The sequence below is a fragment of the Typopeltis vanoorti genome, chromosome 24 (assembly GCF_054136105.1).
Source record: "Typopeltis vanoorti isolate ZY-2024b chromosome 24, IOZ_Tvanoo_1.0, whole genome shotgun sequence".
NCBI classification, from domain to species: Eukaryota; Metazoa; Arthropoda; class Arachnida; order Uropygi; family Thelyphonidae; genus Typopeltis; species Typopeltis vanoorti.
This window is the reverse complement of record NC_143572.1, coordinates 85,552,382-85,564,879: the sequence shown is the minus strand read 5'-3', so window position 1 is coordinate 85,564,879 and position 12,498 is coordinate 85,552,382. Positions and strand designations below refer to the sequence as shown.

The following is a 12,498-nucleotide window of genomic DNA, read 5'->3' as shown; positions in this document are numbered from 1 at the left end:
CATAGCAGAAATGTAACTGCAAGATAATATGCTAGCTAACCTGCAAGCTTTCTGAAGGATTGACATCAGGGCAGATTGATCTGTCCAGTATATATAATATCTTGTGACAACTCTGTACAAAACCATTATAGATAGTGTACTAATTGAAGTTGAATCTCTTCATAATGGTAAACAAAAATTTGTTTGTGAAGCCTGGATGCAGATGACTAGACAACTTGATACTAGGACAATTTAATTAAGATGCCATCCTCCTCCATGTATAAGGAGCGTCATCATGAAGTTACTTCACTTGCAAACTTTCATTTTATCACTTTGTTTAAAATGTAATTTACTTCTTAAGGGAAATACAGGAGTAGGAACATTCAAGCATTGGGGGTAGTTGCCAAGGGCTCTGGAGGCTGAAGAGCTCTAATGGCAGGATATTTTACTAATTCTCAAAATTGTCACACTATAAAAGGTGGTTGGCTACGAATTTTTTAAGGGCACTTAAAACCCAGTGGCAATGCAGGTACATGATAAAAATACTCTGTCTCCAGAGTATTTTAATATGGTGCTGCACAATGTTCCTGCTTATGTAGAAGAAATATGACTTATATATTCTCATCAGTGGGAACTACCTTTGTAGTTCCCACTGATGAGATCTCAAAATGATGAGATGCACTGAACTATATATGTCTGAAAGGAAGGCTTATATCACATAATGCACATTACTGTCATTATGTGATACTAGACAACCAGATGTAAAGTTACTTAAAGTACAAGCTTTTGATTGCCCATGCTTATGCAACGGATAAGAAGATTATAATTTCTTATCACATGTAATTCATTTTCTAACCATGAGAAAAGAAATTACTACAAAAGCCCTTCCAACATGAAGGGATTGTTAGCCTAGGATTTGATTGCCGGACTTCACTGAAGTTTAGCATATATTACCATTGTGGTGAATTGAATGTCAATTTCATTTTTTAGACATGCAAATCCATAATTAGGTACTTACATTGTGCATTCTATATTGCCTGTCTCAAGAATAATATCAACATTCCCTGTTTGTTGAAATAGCTTTTTTTAAAAAAGAAATCCTTGCGACATAAAATTACTACAAGTCAGTATGTGATTTCTTTTTCAAACTTTTTGAAAAACACAGCACTATTTTTTCTTTTAAACCTATGTATTTAGCCTTTAATATATAGCTATAATTTAATTCTTTTGATATAGCTGCTAGGAGAACTATTACTGGATCGCCATAATTTCACCATAATGACACGGTATATCAGCAATCCAGAAAACCTGAAGCTAATGATGAATATGCTCAAGGAAAAAAGCAGAAATATTCAGTTTGAAGCATTTCATGTTTTCAAAGTAAGACCACCATTTAAGAATATTCAGTTTTATTTAAAAATCAATTTTCCTTTCAACCACCCATTCCTTCCTGCTCCCCTTTTTTGTTTGTTTACATTTCCATATTTGTTAAAATTTCAGAATATCTCTACATCTACACTTGTACAGATCTAGAGATATCCTGATATCACAGATTTACACATTGGATACAAGAATAAGCTGTATTAAGCCAAATAGAGGATTGTCATGACTAGTTATTTACTTTGAGAAATAGTCTAGAAATTATAAATAAGAATCTTTCTTTAAAATTTGATCTCAAAAATGTATATAATAAACTATCAAGCAAAATGCTATTGAAAATACTTAAACCTCTGTGTGAACTACGCATAAATTTTGATATTAAATATCAACTCTGAATACCATATACAATGCTAACGACATCCTTTTTAAATAAATACATTTCGCCGAATTACTACAGTAAAAAATAAAGACAAATAAAAAAAACTTGCTCAATATTAAGCATATAGTACATTATTTATAAGTTATAAGAAGGAGGGAGATATTCCAGTAAGATACACCAGTTAGGCTTCATATCTATGATGTTAAACATGGGTGTTATTGATCTGGCTAAGAGTATTGCCTTTTATATGCCATCTCCATCTTATAAGAGCAGACCATTTGTGTTTGTTAAGTCTTGGTTTTTGGAAACAAATAATTTCTGAAACTTCCTGGAACTTAAAGATGTAAGGCTTTCTTTGGAAGCCTTACAACATCTGATTTATGTGCTCATTTTCTGTAGATATCTAATATGTTAACCCATTCAGATTTATTCAAAGTGACCCATATATCTTGTTTTTTATATCAAATAAAAAATGTCAAAATGAAGCTGATGGAATAGTCTGGTCTGGTCAGTTGCTTTCGCTCCTCCAAAACATCCATTATTCTATGATCGATTATGGTCTCATTCTCGTTTTCTTTTTCCCTCTTTTACCTTGCGGTGTTCAAGGGTTTATTGATCATCGGACCTCAACTGTTCTCAGGATAAGGTGGTCAGCCCTATGCCCCAGTGTATCCTATGTCCGTAATGGTGTTGAGTTCTCAAGGCTGGTTTGCCTGCTTTGCGGGATGAAAAACCTCTGATAAACTGGGGAGAAAAACCCTACTGTACTGGCCCAAGACCGGCTAACTTGACTATGGCTGAAAAAGATCTTTAAGCCCCTCACATCAGTGATGGGAATCGAACACAGGACATTCCTTTCCCAGGCATATTGTTACAAGGTGCATAGCCACTCGGCTAACCGCCTGGACTTTATGGTATCTGCTATTAAAGATGCCAAAAGTTTACAAATATGGAATTTAGTAAATAGGACAGATGGATTGTTTTAATTTATATGAAACCAAGTAACTTCACAAAAACCAATTAATGCTTAGTTTTCTGGCCAATTTCTCTTGGGAGGATAAACATTACCACTTCCACATGAGGCTGGCTAAGTCACCTTTAGTTGAAAATCCTTTACCAGGTTCTTCAAATCTAAGATATGATTCAAACTTTAGTCCTTCCGACTGAAATGCATTATTCTTTTAAATAAGCTCCCAGAGCTTGTGTGAAGAAACTTTCCATTGATTAAATATGGAAAATATTTTACATTAACAGTTCTTTATGTCTACATTTTTAGTGATTATCCACTGAAAGTTGATTTGATGTGTCGTTTTTCCCCTTTGAAATAGGTTCCTCCAAAGTAGATGTACTCATCAGTTTCCTAATATTATTATTATAGTTATTATTATTATTATTCTAAGATTCCATGGAGTCATAGACTCATCTAGGAGGTCCCTTTTGTCATACACCACATCTTAAACACATACAAATTCTCTGCAAACATCATGCTCTTGGGCAATGCATTCCAATCATTCACTACTCTATATGAAGAAAACCTGCTTCTCACTCCCTTGTTCACACCCTCCTTATACAGCTTCCAGGAACGACCTCTATTGTTCCCCAATCTCCCGCCATTTTATGAAAAACCTTTTCAATGTTAATCCTATAATAACCCCTTATGAGGAGCACATCCCAACTTCACATCATTTGCAAACAACTGTATATCCCCATTCAAATCTTCCTCAATATCATTAATGTACAAGTTAAACAGTAATGGTCCTAAAACAGACCCCCGAGGGGTCTGTTTTAGGCACTAGTGACTTTCATCTTCTGGAATATTGTTCCCCCATACACAACTTGTTGATGCCTATCAGACAGCCAATCTCCAATCCAATGCACTAGTCTAATATCCACTCCCATCCACTGTACTTAGATTACTGCTTAATAAGTTGATAGTCAATCAAAAAGTCTTTGCAAAGTCTAAGTATGCTACTGTGTATCCATCTCCCATGTCCAGTGCTGCTGTCTCCTTATTGTAATAAGTAAGTAGATTACTAAAACATGACCTCTCTTTAGCAAATCCATGCTGTCCTTCAAAGATAATACCATTGCTGTCAACCTAATTCTGGATCCTGAGTCTCACCAGCCTTTCCAACACTTTAACCACAACACCTGATAGACAGATTGTGTATAATTTGATGCTTGAATTCTATCACCTCCTTTATGAAGCACTATAATCTTGCCTTCCTTCCACCCCTTTGAACTTGACTCATATTAAACAAATATGTCAAGGCAGATGTCAACTCCCTGGCCCATTCCTTCAAATACATGGTGATGATATGTCCTCAAGTACCACAGCCTTATTAATATCAAGTTTGCTTAATTCCCAATATACCTATTCCTCACTCATAGGCAATCTTTCCTCCATATCCACTGCTCTTAAACTCTTCGTGATGTCACATTCACAAGGATGAAAGACCTGTATGAAATTGCTCATTAAATATCTCAACTATATCCTTTGCAGCAGCTGCTCATACCAAACTTTTGCTACTCCAACCGAGTCCACCCTTCTTGCCTGTTCTTGAATACAAAGAACATGTATTCTTAATGGAAATTATTATTACCACTCCTCTTATATTACCTCCAAAATGCTTTTTTCTGTATATTACATGCTTAATCTATTCATTCATCCATTTCACACCTACGTTATTTAACCTTCTGACCTTTGGAATACATTTAGACATTGCTTCTACTAGATAGTTCTGAAAGCATTGATCTCCTTTCCAACCAACTACTTATTTCACTACAGCCTCAAGCTGTCTCCTGAGCTTTTCATAATTTCTTCATTCATCCATTTTCCGCTTTCTTATATTTGATAGCGAAAAAAGGACAAGATTTGAAAGCTGAGTTGGTGAAGATGAGGCAAAAGGTGAGGTGGATGCAGAGTGAAATGAAGAGAATTAGAGATATGTGTAGAAGAGTAAAGAAGATGAAAACAGATGAAGTCAGTGTGAAAAAGGTAACAAAAGAAAATAAGAATGTAAGAAAAATTTCGCTATAATATGTGCCTTCAAAGAGGTGTACAGACAAATCAGTCTATTACTTGTCAGCACTCTGTTGTATCTAACATTTCATTCTTCTAAGGTACTTCTGACTGATTTAGTCCACCTAGATATTTCTTTTCTGTCATCTTGGCATTAAACACCTGTGTTGCTAACCACCACTTTACTCTTACATTGTTGAATGTCAACAGTGCCATGTTTCTTCCTAATATCTTCATTTTTAATATAATTCTGCTATCAATGCCATGTGTTCACTCTCCTAATTTTTTTCAGAATTCTCACATCAATGGTCTCTTGTCTGTGAGCAATGCTTTATATCTAACCCAACTCTCAAATCCATAAGTTAAAATTGGTTTAAATACTGGTTTGTATACATCTAGTGTAGTAGTTTGACTAATTTCTATTTTATTCCATAAATTTATTGAGTTCCTTCCATACCATCCTTCCCTAAAAATGTTTTTAAAAAGTTTTCATGTCACTTTTATCATCTCTGATTTGTTTTACAGTACTCGTTCCTCGATTTCTAAGCTTTTCCAACAGCATTCAGAATATTTTGTTACCTTCTTTATATTTATCTTCTCTATTCTTACTGAAGTCTTCCCGTGCTGTTTGTTTAGACTCTTTTACACTTTACGGTTTACCCATAGCTTACATTTTCAGTATGCTTTCTTCTTTTCCAGGACTGCTTCTTTAAATTCTTGTTTCCATCGTGTTCTTAGTTTTCTCTTCTTGTAGACAACTTCAATTCATGCTTTTCTATCTGAATCAGTGTTTTCTTCAGAGTTTGCCACTAAGGTTTGGTGTTGTTTTCGAATGCTTTCATTTTCTTGAATAATGTTTATATAGATAAGTGTATGGGTTACCTGTAAAAGTTGCTTTTTTTAAAATTCCACTTAAAACATTTTTACATATTGTCCTTTTCACTATGGTATTCATTATTATTATTATTATTATTTGACACCTCCAGGGAGTCCTAAGACTCTCATTGAGGGAGGGCACCTACACTACAACTCTCCATCTCCACTACTCAACCTCATCCACAAATCGCCTCATCTACACCAATGCCATCTACTGTCCATCATCACCACTATTATTTTCACAGACAATCACAAATATCCATGCCGACAGTGGGATTTGAACCTGCAGCCTTTTGGCTGGAGAATAGATATGCTAACCACTGCCAACCAGACCGGCAATCTTACTTAAAGTTGCCGAACCTGGTTAACATAATCCACTATCCAGCAAAAGGCTGCAGGTTCAAATCCTGCCATGGGCATGGATGTTTCTGATTCTCTGTGAAAATACTAGTGGTGGTGGTGGTGGGCAGTAGATGATGACGGTAGTTGCGGTTTGTTGTATACTTGGTGGATTTGAGTGGTGGAGACAGAGTTGTAGAGTGGGTGTCCTCTCCCGATGAGTCCCTGGACTCCCTGGAGGTGTGTCACATAATAATAATAATAATAATAAAACTATGTGATGGTCACTTCATGTTTCAAATTCTCTGTATACTCTTGTATACTGAACCCATATGACAATATTGCTATCAAAATTGACGTAGTCAGTGAGGCTTTTCCTGTCTTCTCTCCATCTAAACTTGTGTACATCTTTATTAATATCCGGCCTGGTTTGACGAGTGGTTAGCATATCCGTGGATTTGCTGTGGGCATGGATGTTTGTGATTGTCTCTGAAAATACTAGTGGTGGTAGTGGGCAGTAGATGGTGTTGGTGTAGATCAGTGATTCTCAAACTCCAGATATCCGTGTACCCCTTCATAAATTTTCATTATGACCAAGTACCCCTAAAATAATAATAATATAAAAAGTAAATTTCATTGTAAATGTCTATTTTATTTAAATTTAGGTGTACATGTAAACAAAAAATGATTTATTTTTAATAGAACAAAATATATTATTATAATTACAGCTATTTTGCCTGCTTCAGTTTAGGAGTACCCCTGTTTAAATGTCATTGGCTATTTACTCATGGATTCTTAGGGCATTATGAGTGTAGATGTATTAAAAAGTATATGTAGCCTAAGGAATAGAAAATTGCACATACCTTTTTCTGGGTGTTGTGGCTTTTCCTCAGTCTGCGATGTCGAAAACTGCAGAGTGTGTGTGTGTGGGGGGGGGGTAGGCAGTTTGGTAGAATAAGTTAGAAAAACCCGAGTTTTTTTCGTAATATATAGAAACATATACTTTTATATAGGGTGGGGAAAAAAGTGAAAGGGTTAATTTTTTAAAATAGGGAGGGGGAAGGGGAAAGGTGGTTGACGGGGTGTGGACCGTTTCGACTATTCGTGGTCGTCATCTGAACACATTGGGAAAGTGGAAGCTATGTCAGGTCGGGTGGGTGCTTCTGCTTTAGAGGTGTTTGTGTTGTCTCCTATTGGTCGGGGTTGTGACCTCAATTTTATGTTGTGAAGCTTCCAAACCTCGGAATTTATGTAGGGCCTGTGTACGTTGATAGAGTTCGCGTCACACTTTATAGCTATTGTTTCCGATATTCTGAGCATTGTTTCATTGTCTTGTCTGTCTATTATGATGGCCTTGTCTATCTGCGGGGTGTGTTTTTGTTCAAAGGCGTAAACAGCTATTTCCGTTTTTCCTGTGTTTAGTTTGCCCACATAACTCTACTTGAAATTGCCTTCCAGTTGAGTTTATCTACATGTTTGGTTGGTGAATGTTATTGCTACTCCTTTCTTTCCTTGACAATCAGCTAATGCCTGTTATTATCTTATAGAGAGTGTTAGATCCTAAATTAAGGAATCTTGCATAGAAATCATTCATTTAGGGTCTAACATATAAAAATGGCAAACATAGAGAAATACCTGCACATCAGTTGTAATTAAAAGTGAAACTTCCTCTCTTTATGAAAAAATTTGTATTCTTTATTTAAGCACCTTATATTTAAGCTAATGTGATTAATTTAAGATTTTATTTTGTATATCTTTAAAAAGAGGGATAATGTGAATTAAATTTAAGCCTTATTTTAAGCTATGTAAAATCTATTGTGAGTCATCATAAAGCTGTTAAGTATTAATTCCTGGAAGGCTTAAAGCTACACGCGTACAGCATAACGCTGGCGGGTATAGCTTACTCGGAAAATCACATAACCATGTATTCCATGAATCCGAATATATCAGCGTCGTAGAAATGAAGGATAAGCAAAAGGGTGAAATTAGTAAGATTCGTGTGCAAAAAGGGGCTAAAAAAAATGAGGGCACTCGATAGGAGTATAAAAGGGGGGTTGAGCCTGGAACAAGGGGGCTTTTTCTTGATCACTTGTTGTATCGTTTTCCTGTTGGGTGGTTAGGAAGTTGGCGGGCAGTTTCACGTAAAGGGGGGGGATGAAGTCTGTGATGTCGGGCAGCGAGCGTTCGTAAAGAAATGAAGCTGGATTCTATGCAAAGCTGAAGGAAGAAAATTCCAGTCCTAGCAGAATCAAGCCATCGCTGGAAAGCCCCATCGAGTTGTTCCTGAAACGCAAGGATTTTGAGTCTGTTTCCGGCAGAAAGAATGAAGATAACGTAACCCCTTATGTTGGCGTATAGACAGCCAAAATTGATGAGAAATATCCAGACAAACTTGTGGTGCAGAACGATGCGGAAAAAAAATGGTCGGTAAGGTGCTATTGTTCTAATTTTGTGTGAATGTTCATTAGAAGAAAGAAGATTGTTTACAATTATGAAATTAAGAACTTTATAATAAGGAACTCTGTGGACAGTCACTATTTAGAAAGTTAACCTCGTTTGTGAGTAAGAATTGTTTAGGAGAGATTTTTGTAACTTTTATGTGATAGAATTAACTTGATGCGATAAGAATAGTAGAATTTAATATCTCAGCAACATTAGAATGGTTGATAGTTTGTTCTTACAAGTAATACTGCTAGAAAGAATTTAGCTTAACTTATTATCATTTAATTTGTATCCCAATGCGTAATTACAGTGTTTAGCATGCCTTATAAGTTTTAATTAGTTCGAATGTGTTAATCTCTTAGTTCGAGTTTATTTAGTATTGAACATAATTAAGTGTATGAATTTTAGATATTCCAATAAACATGTCATATTTTCCTGAACCTGAGTCATGCCTGATTACGATTCCAAATTACCACTTATAAAAATAGAACATGATTTTGGCGGGAAGGATTTAGTGAGTGAATATAAATATAGATTTAGGTCACGACTGCAATAATCTAGATCTATAGGGCAGTTAAGTAAGATATTGGGTAAGAAAGCTAAGAATCTAGTATTGTCTCCCTGAGTAAGGATCTTTTCTACTATAGGATACTGACTGTCGCAGCAAAATATAAATTTGCCAATATCCAAAGAGGAAACAATCCTAGATATAAGAATAAGATTAAAGTAAGAGAAGAAAGAATAAATAACGAAAGGTAAATGTATAACAATAGAGCAGCCGGTAGGATTCTGATTGCATAAGGTTTTAGGTAAGAAAGGAAGGCTTTCAACTAATCATAAATAAATAATTATAGAAACAACTTTTTAACAAGAGTAAGCAATGCCTTTTAACCCTGTCTAGCTTTGGGAGACTGAATGGGGCTGACTGAGTTCAGTCTTCACTGGTAGCTAATCAGAGATAGCTGGCCCATAACTATTGCTAATTATAAGTGGCAAGCGATGAACAGACGGACAAACAAGTGCTGCCATCTCTTGGTACCTATTCCCAACAGGATATGTTACTGTCGGAAATATTGTGGTTTCTAATGTCAATTTATTATTATTATTATTACATGACACCTCCAAGGAGTCCAAAGGCTCATCGAGGGAGGACACCTGCTCTACAACTCTCCATCTCCACCACTCAATCCAACTACAATGACCACAACTACTATCATTCTACACCAGCAGCATCTACCCACCCACCCCACCACCATTAGTATTTTCACAGACAATCACAAACATCCATGCCCATGGCAGGATTCGATCCTACAGCCTTTTGGTTGGAGAGTGGATATGCTAACCACTTGGCCAACCAGGTGAGTACTTTATGGGAGAACAAATGCACTTACCCATGCCAGAGATTGACTAACTAAGTCAGCGATTAGATTTGAACTGAAATCTATCTTTGGACGGCATATCCTAAAGGATGCAAATGTGACTTCCACTGAGCTACACAAGTCAAATATAGAATCTTGTGTTTATTGGTTAGTAGAATCTCATCTGTTTTAGTGTCTCATCAACACCAATTATGTCCATGTGGTACTTTTCAGTTCTTCTGCAAGTGTACTTTCTTTCCCATTAAAACTATTTTTCTTAATGGTTCCTATTTTCAGTTTTCCTGATATTAGAGTTGGAGTTTCTTCTAGCAGCTGACACTGAAAGGAAGTCCTACATCTTAAGGTGGGCACTGTGGCTGTTTGTTCCTCACATTATGGTGTCTGTTGACTTATTTCCAAGCAATGTGTATGTCTATGTACTATTTTACCCATATTTATTCTGTTCTTTTATGCTAAAAAAGCAACATCTATGATGTCAAAGTGTAGCATTTTTGTCTTTTTTTTTTTTTATCACTTCCACGTATGCCAAATAGGCTGCAAAACCTATAGCAAATCAATGTAAGGTATGGAAAGGAATTAAAGATAGAAAAAAAAACGTAATCTGTTATTCTTTTTGAAGGTGTTCATATAATACTTCATGAAGGAAAGCTGTTCCAGAAAAGAGAGATAAATGGAATGAAAGACAAATGCAAGTAGTGAGTTTGGTGAATTAGTAATTCATATGTAAATGTATGTTGAGAGCAATGTCATTGGAACAAATTGCTCTATGTTCTTAAAAACACTAACCCAAAGAGCTAGAGCAATTTGTTCCAATGACGTTGCTCTCACTGCTGAACTTTCTCACCTGTGTCACACCTTCCTGACCAATGGCTATAACCCCCATAAGATAGATAAAATACTAAATGTTACCCAAAAATCCCCCCACTATCTACCACAGAAGACTACAACAAAACTATCACCACCCCATACATTAAAGGCACATCTGAAAAGATATCTAGGGTGCTTAACAAACACCAACTATGCACCGTATTTAAACCTTTTGTGAAATTGGCAACTGTTGTTCCTGGGATCAACAGAAGCCTTAAAACATACTCCAAATCTCAACAAGTATGGCTGTATAAATCTACCAAAGATTTGGGAGACCGTCATCCTAAGACCATTTTTTTTTTTTCTTCCAAAACTTGGGACTAGTATTTTTCAAAACTTTGGACTACTGTGTGTTTGTTTTTCAACTTAGATGGCGCCTAATTAGGACTTTAGTCTTGTGTTGCACGCTGCAATTACTTATACTAGTCCCACTGTTACACCGGATTGTGGTTGTCTCGCTGTTGTAACAAACTTTGTTTGTGTGCTCTGAAGATGCTGGATATAATACCAGCGAAATATTAGCTTTTAAGTTAATAAATAGTTATTTTCTTATCAATCTGTGTTCTCATAAAAGCCAACAGCAAACAACTTTCCTCCTGTCCAAATGGAAACCATGCTTCTGGTCCCTTGCTAAGGCCATTGGATGCAACTTTGCTCCCCTGCATTTCCACCCCTTCTCTCTCTCTCTCTCTCATCCTGATGGTACCACTGATACTTCACCCAAAAATTTAAGCTGATCTTCTTATATAACTCTTTTCCTCAAACTCCTGCATTGATGACCAAGAAAAATTACCTCTCACTATACCGGAATCCAAGCACTGTATGCCTTCTTTAGTTTTTCAACAAAAAGAAATCAGGAAACTACTAATATCTTTGATACTTAAACATCTTCTGGTCCTGATGGCATTTTTGCTATTGTTTTCAAAAACTTTGCTGCAGAATTAACACTGGTCCTGCATTGTCTCTACAATCTACTATACATATCTGGTACTTACACCATTGCATGGAAGCAATCTTATATCTATTCTATTCCAAAAAGGGTAATAGAAGTTAACCATCAAACTACTGATCAATTTCCATCACCTCAGTCTTCTCCAAAATATAGGAGAAAGTCATCAATCAGTGATGACAACCAGTACAGATTCTGCTATTCAAAATCCACAGCTGATCTAGTAGCGTCCATCACCCGCCAACGGACCTGTGCCATGGAAAGGTTTGGAGAAATTTATGCTGTCACCTTTCACATTTCCAAAGCCTCTGATTGTGTGTCTGTGTGGCCTGCTTAACAAATTGCCACCCTCTCTAATTGGGTAGCCAGCTTGCTCTTTGTCATTCTATGCAAGTCATGGTAGATGGCTCCCTTAGTGTAGGTGATATGGCTCTGTCATATCACTTACACTCTTTCTCTTGTTCATAAATGACCTATTTGCAATCACCACTAATCCTATCCACATCTTTGCTGATGATAGTACTCTCCACTCATCCTAATCATTTGACAAACAATGCAGTACTCTGACATCCCAGGCTACAATATCATGTACAACCAATGTACTAAACATTGGTTTTCATACTGTCCTTCAATGGGGTGAAGACAACCTTTGTCATGTTCACTGCCACTAAAACACAGTCTTGTCTTTTCTCTCACAAGAGATATCTCAGTTCACCTATCCTTACCCTCAGTATCACACAAATCATCAGACAAGATCAGATATATCTGCTTGGACTAACATTTACCTCCAGTCTCTCCTGGCATAAACACATCACATCAATAGTCTCCTCAGCATCCATGAAACTAGGCATTCTCTTTCATTCAAAAGGATATTTTACATCCAACC

At 36.3% G+C, this 12,498-nt stretch overlaps 1 protein-coding gene across 2 annotated transcripts in view; it reads left to right on the top strand.

Moving 5' to 3' along the window:
• Mo25 (calcium binding protein Mo25) overlaps window positions 1-12,498 on the top strand; it is a 322,108-nt gene that overhangs the window by 297,392 nt on the left and 12,218 nt on the right. For both annotated transcript variants that reach the window (XM_090413554.1, XM_090413553.1), the window contains exon 7: window positions 1,216-1,359. In XM_090413554.1, coding sequence (XP_090269680.1) covers window positions 1,216-1,359 — 144 coding nt within the window. The remainder of the gene's footprint in view (window positions 1-1,215; window positions 1,360-12,498) is intronic.